Raw genomic sequence first — 21,131 nt, 5'->3', positions numbered from 1 at the left:
AATAAAACGGGAGAGACACGAAGAAACCACCTAAACATACGGTTAAGTCTAAATGAGAGCCTGATTGTTGAAGGAATGTTTTAAAAATCAAAGTCCCAGATTACCTCAATACAGGTGACTCCTGAGCAGCACTGGGTTTGAGCTGGGAGGGTGGAATTTTTTTTTTTTTTTTTTTTTTTTTTAGTACAAACAGTACAGTACTGGAAACATATTTCTCTTCCTTACAACTTTCTTAGTAACATTTTTTCTCCAGCTTACTATCGTAAGAATGTTACTATAATATTGTGATGCTGTTGTAAGAATGCAGTATATAACATATAAAATGTGTTAATTGACTGCCATGGGTAAGGCTTCTGGTCAACAGTAGGCTACTAGTAGATTTTGGCGGAGTCAAAAGTTACATACAGGTTTTCGACTTGGGGGGGTATGGGAGCCCATAACCCCTGCGTTGTTCAAGATCAGCTGTGTGTAAGTAGCAAGGGACAAGGGAAGCGGGGAAGTCAGTGTTGGCTAAGGTTTTCAAGATGTTCATGGATGAATGTAAGTTGAAATATTAAAATTTTGTTTTTTAAAGATTGATTTGTCAGAGCGAGTGAGCACAAGCATGGGGAGGGGCAGAGGAAGAGGGAGAAGCAGACTCCCCGTTGAGCAGGGAGCCCGACGTAGGACTCGATCCCAGGACCCTGGGATCATGACTTGAGCCGTCTTCGGAGACGCTTAACCAACTGAGGCACCCAGGCATCCCTAAGTGTTAAAATCTTAAGAGCAACCACTAAAAATAGGGATAAGATAGGATTTTTAAATTACTAGGGAAAATTGAATGAAGAAAACTTAATTCAACAGAAGGCTGAAAAGACATGAGAAATACCCAGCATATGTGAAGGCTCAGGAAATGAGTGGTAACAAATCCATAATCACCATAAATTTGGGCTCAGTTACCTCTTAAAAGGCACCTTCACATTAGTTTGAAGAAACAGCAATAAAGTCCAGATGTGTTCTGACTGAGACACACCTGGAACAGAGCACCAAGGTTGAAAACAAGGAATTAGGAAAAGATACACGAGATGTAATGGGTTGAATGGTGCCCTCTTCCAGTAGATTCTACTGTTTGGTTTTCTAAATGATATTTTTAAAAAGATTTTATTTATTTATTTGAGAGAGGGAGAGGGAGATCACAAGCAGGGGGGTAGGGAGGGGAAAAGGTAGAGGGAGAAAAGCAGGGTCCCCACTGAGCAGGGAGCCCAACTTGGGGCTCGATCCCAGGACCCTGGGACCATAGCCGACGGCAGACGCTTAACCGACTGAGCCACCCAGGCATTGCTTCTAAATGGTATTTTAAAACATGGACGTTGTCTAATAATACTGGAACATTTATTAGCATTTACCTAGTGTACTCGGATCCCGGCCGCTGTAATGACCACAAACTCGGTGGCCTGAAACAACAGAGGCGTGTTGTCTCGTAGGCCCTGGGGCCAGAAGCCCGAGATGCAGGTGTGGGCAGGGTGGGTCCCTTCGGGAAGCCCTGGCGGAGAGTGCGCTCCGGGCCTCCCTCCCAGCTCGCCGTGGCTGCTGACTGTAAAGTCGACCCCGCTGCCCAGAGCTCCCCTCCCGCACAGAGCCCTGGGTGCTGGGTGCGGACGGCACCGGCACTCTTGTCCCTTGCCTGGTTTCTGGGGCCTTGCTGGACAGGTGCGTACTCGGGATTGGAGTGCTTCCTTAAGGAATGTGCACGTCGTCCCTAGTAGAAGATGATCCCAGGGGGGCCTGGACTCACTTGAGTTCCCACCAGAAATAGATGAGAGTTGATTTAGGATCATCAGACATACTGATTTTTTGGTAAACTTTATTTTTTGAAGAACAGCATATGGTGCACAAACTTTGAATGCACAGCGTGATGAATTTTTACACATTAAAATCCTTGTGTAACCCAGAGCAAGAGGTGTTGGTAGGGTATCAGGAGTGTCTTTCTGGTGTCTCCTCCTAGCGAACAAATTCTGCCCCGTCACCGTAGAGCAGGGCTGCCTGTTGTAAAACTCTAAATATAAATAAGGTACGTTCCGTGTCGTTCTTTTATTCCGTGTCACACCTGTCAGGTGCATCATGTTGTGCATTCTCGTTGCTGCATAGTGTTCCATCGTATGGAACATACCAGAATAGGATTTAGAGCTTCTCTTATTGTTTGGATGTTGTTGGGTTTCCAGTTTGGGGGAAATTCTAAATAAGGCTGCTGTGGACCTTCACATGTTTGGAAAAAAAGCAGACTCTCAGAGGGACCATGTGGTGTGAGGGAGCCCAGGTCCTGGGCACAGAGAGAGGTAGCTGGAAAATCTCTGAATTTGTAGAAAGAGAGGCAAATAGAGGACGGAAATTCCCTTACCAGCTTTGTCAACCTGAGTTTGGAAACCAGCTCAGAGGCTGTGTCAAGAGGTACATTTTCGCCATTCTCAGGGCTTCTCAGGAGAGGAGCAGGGCTACTTCGGGCCAGGGCAGCGCCTCTGCAGCCTTTCATTGTCACCTGTGCCCTTGAGGGCCTTCAAGTGGGTGTGGATTTTCACTGGCTTCAGCTCGGTGGCACAGAGATGAGTCACCGTGGTCAGCTACAGCTCACAGAAGGCCTCATGAACACCGCTTGCACGAGGGACTATGTTCTCCCACAGCAGGGGTGGCTGCAGGGGCTCCAGTGGCTCCCAAGTGACAGGAGCCCAGCCCTGTGTTCATCCCGGCCTTTCCCTCATCCACTGGCCGTGAGGGTGCCGGTCGTCACATCTACATTCCAGGCAGGAAGGAGGGAGAAGGAGCTGCTCACGAGTCCCTTTTGGTCAAGAAAGCAGCAGCTTCCCCAGGTCCTCCTTCCAGACTTCTTTCTGTGACCAGATCGGGGTCACAAGGGCATTGCTAGTTGCAAGGGGAGCTGGGAACATGGTTACTTAGCGAGGAATGGTAAGGAAAGAGGGGAGCTTGGGGAGGGCGTGGGTTGGCCAACCCCAAAGGACGTGCTCCTCTTGCACACACGGCAGATCGTTCTCCCGGGCTTGGGAAATTCGGTGTTATTACCTCTGCTTTTATAATCTCTAGTACCTTCTTTGTAATGGTTTGCTCGGTAACCCGTTTATTTGTCTTTTAGCCTGTTAAATTGCCAGGAGGAATGAATGTGCTTTCCTCTGATGGGCAAAAAAATGTAGTCTGGGGTGTGAGAATCAGATTGTCCCGGTATATTTGCCATGTCCCAGCCAGTAAGATCATTACTCTAGATGTATTTCTCTCTGAAAAGTGAGTCTGGGCGACCCGCCTAACCAGAGCTTCCTTTCTTATGTCCCTCTTCAGGGAATTCAGTTTCTAATAGAAAATGACCTGCTGCAGAACTCCCCAGAAGACGTAGCCCAGTTCCTGTATAAAGGAGAAGGCCTAAATAAGACCGTAATTGGGGACTATCTAGGTGAAAGGTAAGTTGAAGGAGAACCAGCAGCCCGACCTGGGCCCGCCCTCCCCATCGGGGTCTGTCACAGTTACACATGGGCGTAAGGTGCACGTGCCGCTCCCCACGACTGTGTTGGCCTAGCGCAGTCCCATGCTGTCTCTGCCCTTGCGGGGAGAGAGGTGTGGGTGCTCTGGGGCCAGGTAGGGTCTGTGATCTCTGGAAACCTTTACTCAGGGAACCATGGCAGAACGGAAACTGGTGCTGCCTCTTCTCTGTACCTCAGAAAGCGTCTTTTTTTTTCTTCTTCTTCTAAAGATTATTTATTTGAGAGAGAGAGAGTATGCACTTGCGAGCATGTGCAAGGGAGTAGGGGCAGAGGGAGAGGGAGAGAGAATCTCAAGCAGACTCGAGCACAGAGCCTGACACAGGGCTTGATCTCATGACCCTGAGATCATGAGCTGAGCTGAAATTGAGTTGGATGTTCAACCAACTGAGTCACCCAGGTGCCCCCTCAGCATCTTAATCTTCTTTTCATGTTTTGCCCAGAAATAGACCAGATTTCTCAGTGGTTTTCTTCCCCCTGTTGCTTGGGGATATGAGTGAAGGTGGGAAGTTATTAATTTTTTAAATGGAGAGCACTGGACAGATTTACATTCCCAGCCTTCTCTAACTAAGGGTCCATTTGCTGTTCTTAGCAGAGGTTAGGGCAGGAATCTAAGGCAGCACATCCCCTGAGTCAAAGATCAAACAAGAGTGTTTTTAAATAAGAGCCCAACGGTTGCTCAACCGGGGTGGTTTCTGTTTCTAGCTCTTTATTAAAAATAATTGATCAAAGGTGGAAAGCAGAACACTTCCTGACTCATTCTGTGTGGCCAGTACTACCTGACGCCGTGCCGAACCAGAGATGTCACAGTTAAAACCAACCAACCAACCCTGCAGAGCAGTACCTCCTATGACTACTGAAGCAAAAGTCCTCAACTAAATATTAGTAAATCAAATCTAGCAATATATAAAAATGACTATACACCAATACATTCACCCCCATGCATGCATTCATTATCCCACGAATACAAGGTTAGTTCAGTGTACAAAAGTCAAAGTAATATACACAGTATCAATATAATAATGAGCAAAACTCACATGATCATCCCAGTAGATGTTGGAAAGGCTTTTGACAGCATTCACTGCTTCAAGACAAAAGCGTTCAACAAACCAGGAAAAGAAGGGAACTTCCTTAATATGATGCAGGGCACCTGTGCAACCCACAAGTTGACTTTATGCTTGCTTCTAAGAGCAAGAACAAGATAAGGTTGACGCTCACCAATTCTCTTCAACATGGTACTGGCAGTTCTAGGGCAAGAAAATGAAATTAAAAGCATCTAGTTTGGAAAGGAAGAAATAAAACTTTGCAGAAGACAGAATTGTGTATATAGAAAATCCTGAAGAATCACTAAAAGCATTAGAATAAACAAGTTCAGTAAGGCTGCAGGATACAAGATCAACATGTAAAATTCAGTCGTACTTCTAAACAGTAGCAATGAGCAAGCTTGGAAAAGATATTAAAAAAAACTCCATTTTATAATAGCATTAAAAGGAATAAAATACTTGGGAATAAATTTAATAAAAAGTACAAAATATTTACTCTGAATTACAGAACTTTGAAAAAAATGAAAAGACCTATGTAAATGGAAAGATATCCCATGTTCATGGATTGGAACTTTGATCTACAGACTTAACTCATTCCCTATCAAAGTCCCAGCTAACTTCTTTGTAGAAGTTGACAGACTCATCCTAAAATTAATGTAGAACATCAGGGGACCCAAAATAGCCACAATCTTGGAAAAGGACAAAGTTGCAGAACTCACATATAAGACAGACTAAAAACAGTAATCAAGATAGTGTGGTACTGGTGTAAGGATAGACTTCTAGATCATGGAGTAGAATGGAGAATCTAGAAATAAACCCTTACATTTATTGTCACGTGATTTTCGACGAAGGTGTCAGGACAGTTTAGTGGGGGAAAGAACAGTCTTTTCAACAAATGGTCTGGGACACCTGGATATCCACATGCAAAAGAATACCATTGGACCACTCAGGGTACACAAAAATTAAACTGGATCAAATACCTGCATGTGAGAAGGAAAACTATAAAACACTTAGAAGAAAACACGGGGGTAGATCTTTGTGACCTTGGATTAGGCAAGAGTTTCTTAGATGTGACACCAAAAACAAACAGTAAGAGAAAAACGTAGGTAAACGGGACATCGTCAAAATCGAAAACTTGTGTTGAGAAGGACATCATTAAGAAGGTGAAGAGGCAATCCACAGACTAGGAGAAATTTTTACAAGTCACAAATAAATCTAGGAAGGACTTCTATCTAGAATGTATGAAGAACTCTTACAACTCAATAATAGGACAGCTTAATTATAACATGAACCAAGCATCTGAATGGACATTTCTCCAAAAAAGATCCATAAATACATGATAGGACCATAAGCACACAACTGGATGTTCAGCATCCTTAGCCCCCCATCAGGGAGCTGCAGATCAAAACCACAGCGAGCTACCACTTCACACCCACTAGGATGTTTGTAATAATAATAAAAAGATAAGAAGCGTTGCCCGGGACGTGGGAAAATCAGAGCCCTCACATGCTGCTGGTAGGATGGGAGGTGCCGTGGCTGTGGGAAGTAGTTGGCAGGTCTTTAAAATACGACCCAGTCATTCTTCTCCTAGGTGTTCACCCAAGAGCAGTAAAAACGTACATCTGCACAAGCACAAATGGTTGTAGCCACGTGATTCTCGGTAGCCAAGAGGTGGAAGCAGTTCCGATGTCCATCAGCTCGGATGTCCCTCAGCTGGTGGATGGTCAAGATGTGGTTCATCCAGACAATGGACTGTTAATTGGCAACAAGGAGCAGGGTGCTGGTGCATGCTGCCGCGTGTTGTGTGACTCCATTTGTGCAAAGTGCTTGGGCTAGGTGAACTTAGGGAGACAGAAGGCCGACTGGTTGCCTGCGGCTGGCAGATTGGGAGATGGGGTTTCTTGTGGGGGTAATGAAAGTGTTCAGAAACTTGATTGTGGTGATGGTTGCACAGGTCTGAGAATATATTACAAGCCATTGAATGGTACACTTGAAATAGGACAGTTTTATGGAATGTGAATTATGTTTGAACAAAACTAAAAAAAAAAACAAAAACAAAAAAACAACAAAATCCACAAAAAACCTGAGCAGTGGCCCAGGGGTGGCAGCACCTCATTGAATCGCCTGTGCCACGAGGGCCAGAGTCTGAGTCCGCCATCGTTGTGTGGTTGTGTGGCAGGTGCAAGATGAACGATGACATTTGTGTAATACGCAGCCTGGTGGCTCCTGCAGTCGACAAGTACCACGTGCCTGCAGGTTTTGAGTTCCATAAAATACCAAGTTCCAAGTCTGTGCCAGGCTCTGTTTGAGGCACATGGGTTGTGTTGTCAAAGAAAAAAAAAAAAAGATGGACTCATCCGCTTGTGGAGCTATACTCTGCTGGACCGATACAGGCAATACGTAATAAGCATAATAAATGTGGAAACCATTTCTCCCGTATATTAGAAGGTGTTGGGGCAAAAAAGTGGAAGCGCGTAAGGGCGTTGGGCGAACTGCGGTTAGCAGTTAGGCTAGGCTGGTCAGGGTTGTGTCATTGAGAAAGTGACATTTGTGCAAGGACGTGAGGGGGACGAGGGTGCTCTGCAGGCAGGCGTTGGGGGAGAGGACAGGCAAGAGGGGCAGTGTGGCTGGAGCGGGGGCGGGGAGGGTGGCAGAGGCTCTCATGGTGATGACGGGCCCCTCTGCCCATTGCTGGGGCGGGGGAGGCTTCCCAGTTGTGGAAGGACGTGGTCTGATTCACAGCTCAAAGCCATGGGGACTTGGGGGGGGACATCCAGGTGTGACGGTTCAGAGAGGGGTCCGGCAGGAGCCAGGAACCCCAGAGCGGCAGGCTCGCAGGTACTGTTTGCATCACAGGTGAGTGTGGCTGGAGAGGAAGTGTGGACCGAGGACCGAGCCTCAGGGGCCACCCTCCAGGGGGCCAGGCTGGCAGCGGGAGTAGGGGTGCAGCTGCCCCTCTGATCACTTGCCTTCTCTGGTCCCGCCTTGGGGTCTTCACGCCACCTGCAGCCTGTACAGCTGAGCCGAAGAAGGAGCCAGCTCCGCATCCCGCGCTCGGCGAGCCCTCCCAGCCAGGCTGCCTGCACCGCTGGGGCTGGGACGGTGGGCGCTTGCCTTTCATGCCGACCCCCGTGTCTCTAACCCTGCGGCTGCTGCCACGGCTTGGGTGCTCAGCACGGTGTCGGGCCCACTCCTCAGTCTTCACTGCTGCCTGCCCAAGACGGGCCGGGTGCTCACTGCCTCCTGGGACGGCCCCCCCAGCACCCACATCTGCGCGGACCCCCAAGGCCTCAAGACAGCAGCTCACCCCAGAGAAAGGAGGGGAACGTCGCAACACGTGCTCTGTGCCTGAGCCCCTTCCCGAGGCTGTGTTCATCCTTGCAGCCCCACGGACGGGGGTCCCTTTGCAGGTGGCCCTGAGCCGTGTCCGTTCCTCGTGGTTGATGGATCATGCGCTGGCAGGGCGGGCCTGTAGGGTGGCAGCACCCTGTCTTTAGCGAGGCCTGGTCTGCTCTGCGGTCCCGGGAAGGCCGAGGGACCGGCGTCGCCTTGCGTTGTGGCCTGCACCTGTAATGACCACGGCGTTTCGCTGGCTCAGGCTGTCCTTACTGTCCCTTGTGACCGGGACCTGGGGAAATTCCAGTTAAGCATGTTGTCCTCCTCTGCATTTACGTAAAAGTTGAGGCCTTTGTCTTCTCGCATTTAGTTTGGTTTTAAAAGCTCTTCCGCACTGCCCCGGTTTGTGACCGGGCGCCAGGCGCCCGCAGTCCCACCTGTGAAGTGGGAACGCTGCCCGCGGCCGCTGGTTGGGAGAGCGGAGGGGGAGCGGGCGCCTGGCGCTCAGAGCTACCGCGGGGCTCGTGCCCAGCCATGCAGCCGTCTGCAATCTTCCAATGGCCTCGGTACCCTGACTGGCACCAGCTGGGAGATAAACTCCTAACTCCTACCGAGTCTCCTTTGTCCTGAGCCTGAAAACGAACGTGCAGTGTAATAGATCTTAACTTCTAGTTCTGCAAGACAAAAACCCACAGACACTTGCTATACAAAGGAAAGGTCTTTCTTTTGAAATGATTGAAAATCTGTGCAGTGGCCTTGGACCGCATTTGCTTTCTTTCCCAGGGACGACTTTAATATTAAAGTTCTTCAAGCTTTTGTCGAACTCCATGAATTTGCTGATCTGAACCTTGTTCAAGCCTTAAGGTAAGTGTCGGCTGTCCGCGGGAGCCGGAGGTAGGCACCCCCACGGGGCTGCCGGTTCTGCCGACCGGCCTCTGAGCCCGTGGTCTCCCCAGAGCTTCAGAGAGGCTCCCCCGGGCATTTGCAGACCGAGCCCGTGCTTGCCTCAGTGGGACGGCAGGGTGTGCATTGTGTTTCTCACCCGGTATTTGGCAGTTGGGTGCATTCTTCCCACTTCGCAGCTGAGTCTCGGTGCTGCCCAGGCGTGGGCCTGCTTCCCACTGCATTTGGTCTCAAACACCAGCCTCGTGGATGTCCCCACCTTGCCCGGGTAAAGCCAGCCGTCCTTACGCCCCGGGCCCTGGAAACGCCATGGTCCCCTGGTGTTCCTTTCTCTGTAGGCAGTTCTTGTGGAGTTTTCGACTTCCGGGGGAGGCGCAGAAGATCGACCGCATGATGGAGGCATTCGCGTCCCGCTACTGCTTGTGCAACCCTGGCGTCTTCCAGTCCACAGGTCGGTGGCGCTGGGGCCCGGCGCCGGCGAGCCTCTGCCCGGCGGGGGTGGGGGACGCCTCTGGCCAGGCGCGCGGCTGAGGGCCCCTGCGCCGTCTGCCCTCTTGCAGACACCTGTTACGTGCTGTCGTTCGCCATCATCATGCTCAACACCAGCCTCCACAACCACAACGTGCGGGACAAGCCCACGGCCGAGCGCTTCGTCACCATGAACCGCGGCATCAACGAGGGAGGGGACCTCCCGGAGGAGCTGCTGCGGGTGAGCTCCCCGCCCTCGGGGCCCCAGAGCTGGCCCTCACGCCTCGGGAGCAGCGCTGGGCAATGTTTACCACCAGGCACCTGCAGGGTCCCTCGCAGCCCTGGTCCCACCGAGCCCGGTGTCCTCAGGGACACGCGCTGCCGCCCAGCCCTTTCGCTCCTGGCTGTGTCCCTGAGCACGCTGTCCCCTGTGCTCCTCGTAGAACTTGTACGAGAGCATCAAGAACGAGCCGTTCAAAATCCCCGAGGACGATGGCAATGACCTGACGCACACATTCTTCAACCCCGACCGCGAGGGCTGGCTCCTGAAGCTGGGTGAGTGGCAGCTGGCGGGCGGGCCCCGTGCTCCGAGCCCCCAGCCCTCGGCAGCCAAGGGCCCTGACCAAAGGCGGAACCGCTAGAAGCGAGGGCCGTTGGGCCGAGTCCGCCCACCGTAGCCGGCCGCACGCCCCAGACTCGATGGCTGCCGCTTTGAGCCCTGCCCCGTCTGAATGAGGCCCTGCCGGCCGTGTCCACGGCGGAGAATAACACCCGGGCTGCACGAGTGTCCCAGAAAACTGCTCAGTTAGCGTCCAGATAGACCCAAGGCAGTTTTCTGTAGCAGAGGCAGGTGCATTTACTGCGAGAACCTGCGTGCCTTTCTCTTGGTTTGGTGTGGCTGATTTTTGATGCGTGGTTTAAATGTGCCTTCTTGTTGTTTTCCTTCTGCCTGTGGCTCCCACCTTTCTGTTCTGTGACGGGCTGTCCCTGCTTGTTCTGCGTTAGGAGGTACGTACCCAGTGGCTTCCTGCCCCTTCCCCAGCTGCTCATTCCTCTCTCGGTTTCTCTCCCCCGTTGGTCTGTGTGAAGCTCTGATCTGTGGCTGCCATTCGTCTGACCCCTGTGGCTTTGGACTTGCTGGGGTTAGCTTCATGCAGGGTGCAGCGAATGTGACATTCATCCCCCCGGGCCGGGCAAGGCGTGGCCGGAATGCCAGCCCTTAGGCGCTGGGAGCGCATGGGAATGCCGTGTGGGACCGAGCCTGCCCATCCGTGTCTGTAGGGCCTGAGCAGCCTCGAGACTGCTGGTCGCCTGCTCCCTCCCCGTACATCACTGGTTGCCTCTCATACTAACCAAACAGCGCATGTTTGCACCACCCCTGGACAGAGTCCGGGAATGTTCAAAGGGCTTCCTAACCATTGACGAAGAAGTAGAGTAGTGTTGATATTTTCTGGGCAATTTTAGGAATTGGTAGGGTGGTTTTTTGTTTTGTTTTTATTCTGGGGGCGGAGGGGGGGCGGATTTCTGCCTTACTGTGACACGAGAGCCTGTGAGATGTGACAGCATGTACCGACCAGGCATGGTCGCTGTAGAACACGCTGTGAGACACCGGGCCTGAGAGAATCCCCGCGCCTTTGTGTTCGTAATCAAGGCGAGGGTAAGAGGCGGGCGTGAAGGCATGTGCCAGGGCTCGGCCGTTCCGATTTGGGGTCTGGCTCTGGCTTCTCTCTGGCTGTGCTGAGGTTTGGGGGAGTTCTAGATAGATCTTTGTCTAGAAACCCAGAACCATAGCCATCGACTTGGAGATGCATCTCTCAGGTCACCCCAAACCTGTGGCCCCCGGGGTCAGGGCAGAGGGGGGAACGTGTCCAACACGCCAGGGAGGGCCCCTCGTGTGACAGCGACGGTGCGAGCCTGCCTGGCAGCTGGTGTGGCCTTGGCACCAGGGGGAGATGCATCTGCTTCGAAAGAACCAAACGAGGGAGACAAAGGCACAGCAGGGCTTGTGTTCCCACCTGTGCTCTGGGTGCGCGTGTAAGCAGTGCTCAGAGCACCCCGAGGAGCTATAGAGCTGGCACGGTGCCGAGTTGGGTGCCCAAGGGGCCCCCTGCAGCTCGGGGTCGGCTCCCTCCATATTCCACTGCCACATGCACGCGTGTGAGGAGAAGTCATGGTGCTGGCGTTCTCGGTACTTGTCACAAAGCTAGTGGTGATGGTGCCGCCCAGACCTCAGGCCCGCGGCCAGCCGGTGACTGCCCGGGAGCCTCCTCCCCAGAGCCCCAGCGAGCCCGCTGCCGCCTCCCTCGGGCCCATGCAGCCTCCGTACCCTCTCCGTGCACACAGAGCTGTGGCCGTGCCGAGAGCGGGTTTCCCAGCAGGTGGGTCTGCTCTGCACAGCTGCTGGGCCTGAACACAGTCCTGCCCACAGGCTGCCTCCCAGGAGTCTTGACGCTGGCCTGGCCTCTAGGGACAGCTGGTTGGCGTCGGGCTCCGAGGGCTGAGTAGGCAGGCAGTCTGCTGGAAGCCGATGCCAGAGATGCGTTAGCTTGGCCTGGGTTAGCTCTGGGCCCTTATCCAGCACGGGGCAGACACAGGCCTGGACACGGAAGTGCTTGGCCCCAGGCCTACAACACAAGCGTAGGAGAGAACGTGTGTTCTGTGCACGCACTCAGGAGCGGAGGTCACCATGTGACCTTCCTTGTGTCTCATAAACATGGTCTGAGGCCAGATGGCACTTTCAGAAGGTCTGGATGCTTTGCAAGAGCTAGGAGCATTGTAGTGTTTCTTCGTGATCATCAAGGAAATGCCTTATAGCCGCTGAGTTTTGAGAAGGGGTCAGTTCTGTTAAAAACACGGGCACATGGGTCAGAGTTGAGCTGTCTTGTAGAAAAAGTATGTGTTGTAGGGTGTGTGGGTACGGTGTGCCCGGGAGCAGCCGTGGAACTAGCAGCAAGTTTGGAGCGGAGAAGCCAGGCGTGAGTGCTGTGTGTGTGTGTGTGTGTTCTTCCGTCCGTGTGTCCATCCCCATCTCCTGAAGTTCAGCCAGGAACACACGTAGGCAGAGCCTGTCTGTTCCCTTGCAGCGAGACCTGCGGTGGCTCCGACCCCTGCTCCCCCCATCCCGCCCTGCTGGGCCTGCCCCACTGAGCTGTAAGGGGGCTGGGCTGGGAGGCCCTTGGCCATGACCACCGGGCCAGGGATTGGGCTCCCCAAGACGTGCCACCGAGCTCAGGAGCAGTGGGGCAGGTGCTTGCCGGGGTGGGGGGGGCGGGGGGCAAAACGCTGAGAAGCCTTCCCCGCTAAGCCACTTCTCCTGGTGTCGGGTGGTGCAGGGTAGGCCATGGGGCCTGGGGGTGAGCAGGACACATAGGCCGCCACCTTGTGGCCCAGTGCAGGAGTGCAGACGGAAGGGCAGGCACTGCACAGATGGCCGGGGTGTGGGCTCCTGGGGGGATTCTCTGAGAGCCTGCTTGTGGGACTGAGGGGAGGGGAGGTGCTAGCAGGGGAGTGGGAGCTCGGGGCAGCACAGTGGCCGGAAGGAAAGGCAGGGGGCTGGGAGGGGAGCCACGAGGAGACCTTGTAGGCCGCTGAGGGGTTGGGGTCCTAGGCTGACAGAGTGCAAGCCTTTGGGAGCTTCAGGCATGGAGAGCCGGGATGAACTTACCTTTTCAAGGGACGCCTCGGGGGTGGGGGGGGCATGGGGGTGGGAGGCTGGCGGCCCTGTCCAGCACCAGTGCAGCCAGAGAGAAGTGGTGTGAGGGAGGTGGAGTGAACTGGGCTGGGGGGATGGATCTGGAGAGAATCTATGCTGTCTCATCACCGGAGGACTTTGGGACGAGGGTCTCCTGGGTCCCCTCCCTGTGAAGGTGGGCTTCCCTGGGATGCTCCAGCGGAGATCAGGGAATGAGCAGGGCTCCTGGTGCCCAGCCCTGTGCTGGGTCTTCGAAGGAACCAAGGAGGCCCCGTCCAGAGGGAGCAGAGGATTCCAGCGCAGTGCTGAGAACCCCTGAGGAAGCTGCACGGGGCTGTGGGGAGCAAGGGTCCCGCTGGGGCTCAGGCACGGGGTGGGGGCTGTGGCTCTAGGCCCAAGGGCCCTGGGGGACAGGCATGGGGTCTGAGGGCCGCGGAGGGGGCAGCAGGAACTGGGGGAGGCACACGGTCAGCCCCTTTGGACGGGGACCAGAAGTGAGGTGGGTGGAGCTGGGGGTGTCTGTCAGGGAGAGGGGGAGACATAGCTGGACCTTCATCCCCCCCCCCTCCCCCCGGCACAGCCGAGGCCCCTCCTCTGTGCTGGGCGTGCCCTCACATCAGCCTCTCTGGCCGGTTTGGGCCTGCCTGAGGCCATCCACAGGAGGTCCGACGTCTGATCGGTGAGGCAGGGCTGAGGGATCCCGGTCTCCCAAGGACCTGGCCAGTGGCACCGAATCCCGGTGGTCACGACCACCCCCCCTCCCCCCCAAGCAGGATGTCTTCCCTGCCTGGATTTCTGCAAACATCAAGGCTGGAGGCAGCCTTGCCTCAGCCCCAGGCTGACCTGGGAAGCCGGCCCGTGTGCCTTCCTGTCCCTCCGTGACCCCCGGCCGCAGGTGACCCACGCGGCCTTTCCTCCCACACCACGGCCCCTCAGCCCCGGCGGCACTCGCCTGCTCACGGGTTGTAGAGATAGGCGGGCGAGCTCCGCCTCAAATGTCACCTCGGGGAGTGACAGCAGGGACAGCTGCTTGCTTGTGCCCACGGATTGCTTGATTCTCTTACCATGTGCATGTTTTTCTTGTAGATTGTGTTTTTTTAAACTTCATGTCAGAAGCAAGGGCTGGAAATTGAAGCCCGTTTGTGCTGAATATTTGGGGGTAAAAGATTTCCTTTCTGTAGTGAAAGGAGACACAGATGAGCTGTGTGTGTGTGTGTGTGTGTGTGTGTGTGTGTGTTTACATGTGTGTCCCCGATCTTGTTAAGAGATTAAGTCAATCGAGTAATTCCCTGGACCAAGGAGTAATTGATGGTGATGGATCCCAGGGCCAGCCAGAGCCCCGAGGTAACAGGATTAGGCCCCCGCCAGGCCCCGGGGAGTCGCACTGACTTCATCCTGTTGTCATTTCCATGTGGGGAAATTAAGCCCATTCATCACGACTAACGTTTCCAGAAAGGCCGTTTGGAAAGCGGTGGCCCAGGTGGCCGTGGCAGGGGCACCGGTGCTGCCCGGGTGGGGGTGCATGTGGGGCCCCGGCAGCGCCCCACGCCGGCTCGTCGCCAGCCCGGCGCCAGGCCACACGGCTCGCCCGGGACTTGGCTCAGCGTTGGGCGGAATGGCCAACGTTTCCACGAGGAAGAAGGGAACTTAAGACCCAGTTTGGCTCCTGGTGGCATTTCTGAAGATACAGTCATCTCTGTCGGTCCCGGGCCCGCCCTTGAGGGCCCCGGGTCCCCAGCGCGTGCGGGCTGCGACTCACGAGCTCGTTCTGCTTCTAGGAGGGCGGGTGAAGACCTGGAAGCGGCGCTGGTTCATCCTCACCGACAACTGCCTCTATTACTTTGAGTACACGACAGTAAGTATGGGGCGGGCTGCCGGGCCGGGCGCACGGCCCCTTGGGGGGCGCGGGCCTGAGCGAGGCTGGCCGTGCGCTCTTTCTCGTAGGACAAGGAGCCCAGGGGGATCATCCCCCTGGAAAACCTCAGCATCAGGGAGGTGGAGGACCCACGGAAACCGGTAAGCTGGCCTCCTCCTTGCCGCCCCTGCCCTCCGGCGGCCGCAGCGCTCCGTGACGGCGCTCTGTCTGTCTCCACCAGAACTGTTTCGAGCTTTATAACCCGAGCCATAAGGGCCAGGTCATCAAGGCCTGTAAAACCGAGGCGGACGGCCGGGTGGTGGAGGGGAACCACGTGGTGTACCGGATCTCCGCCCCGAGCCCCGAGGAGAAGGAGGAGTGGATGAAGTCCATCAGGTGCGCGCCCGGCCCCAGCCCAGAGCCCCGACGGCCCCGGTCCTTACCGTGCACGCGGTGCGGCGGGAGCGTGCCTGCGTGGGAGCGTGTACGCCTGCGTGTGTGGGAGCGTGCCTGCGTGGGAGCGTGTACGCCTGCGCGTGTGGGAGCGTGCCCGCGTGGGAGCGTGTACGCCTGCGCGTGTGGGAGCGTGCCCGCGTGGGAGCGTGTACGCCTGCGCGTGTGGGAGCGTGCCCGCGTGGGAGCGTGTACGCCTGCGTGCGTGGGAGCGTGCGTGGGAGCGTGTACGGCGGGAGCGCGTGCACGTGCGCCGCTCCTGCCTGCGCGCATGCGCACTTCTGCATGCAGGACCGGCCTCCGCTTGGCGCTGCAGGGCGTCCTCCGACCTCAGAATTCTCCTTTCTCCCCAGAGCGAGTATCAGCAGGGATCCTTTCTATGACATGCTGGCCACGAGGAAGAGGAGGATTGCCAATAAGAAATAGATCTCTCCCGGCCTCAACAGGTGAAAGTAGAAACCAAAACCCCGCAGCAGAAAGTGACTGGGAGCCTCCCCCGACACCCTGGGCCCCGCCTCGCTCATCCCGCCGCCTCCCCGGAGGAGGCAGCGCCTGCACCGCGCGGGCCGCTTGGCGGGAGCGCCGCTCTGGGGTCGCCAAGGGCCCCGCGCAGCCGACGTGCCGACGCCCTCCTTCCGGCTCTGAGTTGGAAGCTCGTGCCCGCCGTGCCACACGTGCTCACCCGGGGCTGCGTTCACCGTTCTAGAAGCCGCTGTTTTGTATCAGACAAGGAAGGAAAAGCTACCACTTTTTTATTCAGAGTTTTTTTTCTCAGATATATAGGATTATAGCTTTTATATGCCTTTTTATATTCTGAAATTATAACGAAAGATACTTTCTAGCAGTAGTATTTTTAGAATGGCAGCTATAAATATAACTCCTGGACACAAGTATATACTGTGCACTGAAGAAAAATTCTGTCCACACAACATGCGCGGCACCGCCCGGGGGCCGGGGGCGGGTGTGCGGGCTGCTCTGCGGGCGCCCTCGTCCCGCGCGTCCCTGGCCAGGCCCCCTGGGGCTCCTCTTCCGCTCAGATCACTTTCTAAAAAGGCAGGTCGTTAGAAGTGATGGTTCTGGGTGTTTCTCTTGTAACCGCGGTCCCGGCACCGGCTCGGTCTGTGTGTTGAGCCCCATGAAACGGCTGCTGTTGGCCTGTTCGGACCCCCCCACCGGCAGTTCCATGTGGTTCACCGGAACCATGGTTCCGACCAGCTTCCGACCAGTCTTCGCTGTTTAAAACCTGTCGGCAAAACAAATGCTTCTTTTACTGACCTGGTGATAATTTGACTCGATCTCTTGATGTAACGGATAGACAAGTAACTAGAGCGAATCTCATTTCACGTTTTCAGAGACTTACTCTCTCGCCAGGAGCAGGGAGAGAGCACGGTGTGGGATGGAGGCACGGGGCACTTAGGGTTTCCTGTAAATAGTGTAAAACCCCCAGTACATGCTGGTGGTGGAACTTGAGTAGATCCACCATCAGGCGGCCGTCGGGTTGCTGTTGATCTAATAGTAGGTGCTCAGGACGTCTGCCGGGGGGAGGATGGATCCCCGAGCAGGATGGGGCTGCGGCGCGGTTGGGGTGCTGTGTGCTGGGTCGCCGCCTCCGGGTCTTCGGGACGGGCCCCGTGCCCACGCCGTGGTCCCTGCCCCGCTGCGTGGGCACACCCTGCCTCTGCGCCCTTTGGCGTCACGAACTGTCCCGTACAGGGTGAGAGTCCCAGAAAGCGGACCTGAGACCGTCAGCACCCGTGTGAAGATTGTCAGTACGAGTAACTGTTCCTGTGAGTTGCCTTGGTGCTGGAACTGACCGGCTGCGGGCCCCTGGCCTCGGCACCACTGACCTTGACGTAGCTTTAAAGCGCTAGATGCAAAAGGGGTCTGAGCCCAGGACCCTCTGACCTGCATCAGACTGATATTTTTGTTTCATTCCCAAGCTTTTAGGCTTTGTTACTGTACCGATACCTCAAATTCGAAACTTCAGTTTTTGAGAAAGGCACGTCAGCATTCTCGAAGTGCCCGGCTGGTATATATGCAACTCTGGCCTCCCGTCTTCCATGAACAGATGGCGCCTGGAGCCCGCGGCCCAGCACTGCTCAAGGGCGCTCCAGCGGCGCCGGCCACAGCCGTAACACACCCGGGGGAGACCGTGCCTCTCTCCTTGTGTGCCCCAGGTAGGCCCCGGGGAGATAGGGCTCTCTCGCTGGGCTTTGGCCTCAGTGGGGGTGGGAGAACCAAGCTTAGGGAAAGCCCCGTGGGAATGGCTCCTCTGGGCGCCTGTGAAGGCGCGGCCCGTTCCGGCTGTTTCCCCGGGAGCCTACCCGGGGCAGAGGCAGAGGCAGAGGCCGCCGTGCTTAGACTCTGGGGAACCTGCCATCCGTGTTAGGGGAGGTCCTCGAATTCCAGGTTTTGTTGTGACAGTATTAACACACCGGCATACAAGTCCGGGGTGCCCAGCCGGGCAGCGGGGCTGTGCGGGGCTGTGCGGGGCTGTGCGGGGCTGGCTGCGGCCAAACCTCAACAGGGCCGTGTTCCTCCTCCTTTCCCCCGCCGCCCACGTCCGCACGCAGTGCTTGAATTTTAGCCCCAACTCTGGCCAAAGACAAGCTTTCCTCCAGAGGCCAAGGGCAGGAGGCGGTGGAGGGAGTGCGGCGGGCGGATGACCACTCCCCCCCCCCCCCCCCCCCCGCCCCCCAGCCTCGGTTAACACTTGAGGTTGAATTGGACGACCCTGGACCCAGGCAATCAACAGTGTCTTCAGGATTACGGAGCAACTTTCAACAGTTTAATGTGGTACCAAACCGAATCAAAATAGGAGCTATTTATAGATGAAGCAGCATTTAGTGCTTCATATAAAGCAATGCATATTTTTAAAAAAATTAAAATGCATATTATCTACATAGATGTGCTTTGCTGAGAAGTTAGGTCTGTTGTAGACCTGAAACCACACGTTGTGATTTCACATTTTCTTATTTTTTCTTAGACATTTCTAATTACAGTAAATATAGTTAATATGTAAATAATGTACAAAGAGATTTCTCGAGTGTTTGTTATTCAATGTATATATTTCCACAAGTTGCATGAAGAAATATCTTATTATCTATCGATATTTTGTTGTAAAATGAATAGCAAAATTGGAAGGTGTATGGCCATCAACTTGCAAATACTGTGTTCACAAAATAAAAAAATGCATTGTTCAAAGACTACCTAGGACCTGGTTCTTTAAAATAGATCGTCGGGTCCAGGAACTTGCTCCCTGTCCCTTCCTCATCCTGGGCTTGGGCTTCAGAGGATTCTAAGACCGTGAAGGCAGCAGGGAGAAGGTGGTGAGAAAGGTCTGGTAAGCAAAGGGGGGAAACAGCAGTAAAGAATAAGACACAAAATGTTTAATTTGCTGCCATTTATATACTATATAAATTTTACATGCTGTATATTTACAGTGGGGCAAGTGCTTTTTTAATCTTTAAAAAAACAAAGATCAAACTTTAGACATCTCTGAACAACACAAACTGTATAAACCATACAGATTATTCAGATACAAACTGTATTAAATACAGTTTTCCCCACTCCATCTCCTGATGCAGGACCAGTGAATTATAAGTGTATCACAGTTTGATAGCATATCCATATTAAAAATAAAATCACAGTATGATTTTGTCTGTAACTAGAAACTTTAAGGGACCAAGCTGACAACTCAGACTCCAATATCATAGTCAAGACAAGAGACACTGTATAAAAAAGTGTTAAGTAATAAAAACATACTGTAGGCTTTACAAATAATGTTTGGATTATACATTCATAATGTAAATACTCATCATAACTGGTAAGTTGATTGGAATAGTTCCACAAAGTTCAAAAACAGAACTTGTCTATAAAATACCTTTTCAAATCTTGAATACAACTAAAATATGAAGCAAATTAGTTTCTAGTATCAGACATTACAGAAAACAGACTGCTCTCAAGTCTAGTTGAGAGCTCGTGAATCTTTAAATAAGTCTTTAAATTAAATATACACACTGTCAGTTTGTACTTTTAATAATTCCATGGTTTCCCGGCTGGTCTGGCACCGGATGTCTAACTTGGAGGAGCTTTCCATGGAATGCGAGCGGTCCACCTGAGTCTGATTAAGCAGCATTTGAGATGTTCCAGTCCAGGGCGTCACTGTCTGTGGGATTTATGTACACGGTGTTTTACAATGGTCAGCAGTTGTAGAAAGTGTTCGTCCATTTGGAATAAGGGTAATTAAGAAAAGGTAAAAACTAAAAAAAAGTCCTCCATGGTAAAATCTGTACAGGATTTACTAAAGAAGCACCACGCAGATTTGAACAAAGTTATTTTCTAGATTGATAATTTAAGCTGGGTTGGGGATGGCTTCTGTCGAACACGCTGAATCTGAAAGACAAAAGGCAGCAAGCGCAGGCGTTAGTACCTCCCGGGGCGGGGCGGGGGGGAGGGCCTGGCCATCCCTAACACCGACAACTCATTCCTGGGCTTCCTGTAGGCACAGTTCCACCAGGTCCTGGGGGGCAAGCTCTTCGTCATTTTGCCTTCCAGAAGGGCAGGGAGGGAAGGGGGCTGCTCGGGCCGGACGTGCAGAGGGAGCCACCTGCTGGGCGAGCGCCGCTGCCAACCGGCTCAAGCCTTCAACTCCCTTGCGCAAGACAATCTGAGTCTAATGCTTGCTTAGGCTTAGGTCTTTTCCTTAAGACACCGAGAAAGCAGGTTAGTTAAGCTGCACGTTAATCTGCCGTAGATGATTCGGGGAAATCCATTTCAAATCCCCCCTGCTGCCTACGAGTCCCACACCGGACCCGGGTGCCTTCAAGACCGACATGGCACACTGGCCTGCCTACCTCAGCAAATGCGGGTCACAAACAGGAAGCACTAGCTCCCGGGGCCACCGGGTCAAATGCCAGTAGTCACTCACTGGGCACTGTCAAAGTCGGCATCTGTCCTAAGGCACCCACACCTCGTTCCAGGAACGCCAAGTCCTTTCTGTCAGAAGTCGGTGTGCTCTCTGGCTCTGCACGCGGACGCGGGGCTCCTGGCCTGACGCCGCGAACCCCTTGTTTCCCCAGCGCAGGGACCCGGGGCCGTGTGTGGGAATGGGGCCGCCAGGGGCTCCTCGCCGAGGCCAGTCGGGTAGGTCTGGGGTAGGTCTGGGTGGAGGAAAGGAGCTTCTCCTTCCGTTCCATCCTGGCCCTGGTGCCTTCAGCTTTCCCTCACTTTCTCCCGAGAAGGGGGGGAGGAGGAGGGAGCAGGGTGGCGCCAGCTGAAGGAAGGGACACCCTGCCCCAGAGCCAGACCCAAGGAAGAGGGGGGGGGTCTAAGCACAGGGGGGGGGGGGCAGAAGAATCTGCTACCCTCGCTGGGGAGCCTCCCGCACCTGCTCCCCCAGTACCGCCTCTAAGCCCAAGGCCCCAAACTCCGTCTGTGTCCCCTCGGTGCCCCTACAAACAAGTATGAAACATACACATAGGAAAACTGCTTACCATAACTAGTGAATTTTTTGTTTTGAGGCCAAGTTTTCAATCACCTAGAAAGCAAAGAATCAGGAAAGAGATTTTAATGATGGTTTTGCAGAATGTTTCGTGCCGGAGCCGTGTCCGCGCAGTGAGCGATTACACTTAGAACCCGTTCTCAGCCGGGTGCTCGCGGCCTGAAATCCGTCCCGCACCCGGAGAGCGAGTGGGCCCTGCCACGTGGCGCTCTCTCCAAGCGTCTTCCTACAAACCAGACTCCGTGTGCTGCCTGCGATGCGGGGAAAGCCATACCCCGCGGGAACGGTTCGCTCTCAGCCCATCAAACTCCTCAGCATTTTAACAGCAGGACAAATCAGATCTCAGGCCAAAGAAACT

General features: G+C 54.1%; 2 protein-coding genes across 10 annotated transcripts in view; one reads left to right on the top strand and one right to left on the bottom strand.

Moving 5' to 3' along the window:
* CYTH3 (cytohesin 3) overlaps nucleotides 1–18,479 on the top strand; it is an 89,854-nt gene extending 71,375 nt beyond the window's left edge. For 2 of the 5 annotated variants that reach the window (XM_073886379.1, XM_025863754.2), the window contains 9 exons: nucleotides 3,325–3,443; nucleotides 8,684–8,764; nucleotides 9,142–9,254; nucleotides 9,364–9,512; nucleotides 9,715–9,826; nucleotides 14,741–14,817; nucleotides 14,907–14,978; nucleotides 15,059–15,213; nucleotides 15,624–18,479. In XM_073886379.1, coding sequence (XP_073742480.1) covers nucleotides 3,325–3,443; nucleotides 8,684–8,764; nucleotides 9,142–9,254; nucleotides 9,364–9,512; nucleotides 9,715–9,826; nucleotides 14,741–14,817; nucleotides 14,907–14,978; nucleotides 15,059–15,213; nucleotides 15,624–15,696 — 951 coding nt within the window. In that variant the 3' untranslated portion in view covers nucleotides 15,697–18,479. The remainder of the gene's footprint in view (nucleotides 1–3,324; nucleotides 3,444–8,683; nucleotides 8,765–9,141; nucleotides 9,255–9,363; nucleotides 9,513–9,714; nucleotides 9,827–14,740; nucleotides 14,818–14,906; nucleotides 14,979–15,058; nucleotides 15,214–15,623) is intronic. The other 3 variants (XR_012376314.1, XM_073886378.1, XM_073886380.1) reach the window with 3 other exon arrangements.
* A 179-nt stretch (nucleotides 18,480–18,658) lies between these two features.
* The window catches only part of USP42 (ubiquitin specific peptidase 42), a 76,180-nt gene continuing 73,707 nt past the window's right edge, over nucleotides 18,659–21,131 (bottom strand). For all 5 annotated transcript variants that reach the window (XM_073886374.1, XM_073886373.1, XM_073886375.1 and 2 more), the window contains 2 exons: nucleotides 20,766–20,809; nucleotides 18,659–19,665 (listed from right to left, as the gene is read on the bottom strand). In XM_073886374.1, coding sequence (XP_073742475.1) covers nucleotides 20,802–20,809 — 8 coding nt within the window. In that variant the 3' untranslated portion in view covers nucleotides 18,659–19,665; nucleotides 20,766–20,801. The remainder of the gene's footprint in view (nucleotides 19,666–20,765; nucleotides 20,810–21,131) is intronic.

This window comes from Callorhinus ursinus, unplaced genomic scaffold, assembly GCF_003265705.2.
Source record: "Callorhinus ursinus isolate GAN/ISIS: 27379988/994484 unplaced genomic scaffold, GSC_fseal_2.0 scaffold70, whole genome shotgun sequence".
Taxonomy (NCBI): domain Eukaryota; kingdom Metazoa; phylum Chordata; class Mammalia; order Carnivora; family Otariidae; genus Callorhinus; species Callorhinus ursinus.
Note: the sequence above shows the minus strand (reverse complement) of the source record. Positions and strands in the feature narration are given on the sequence as shown.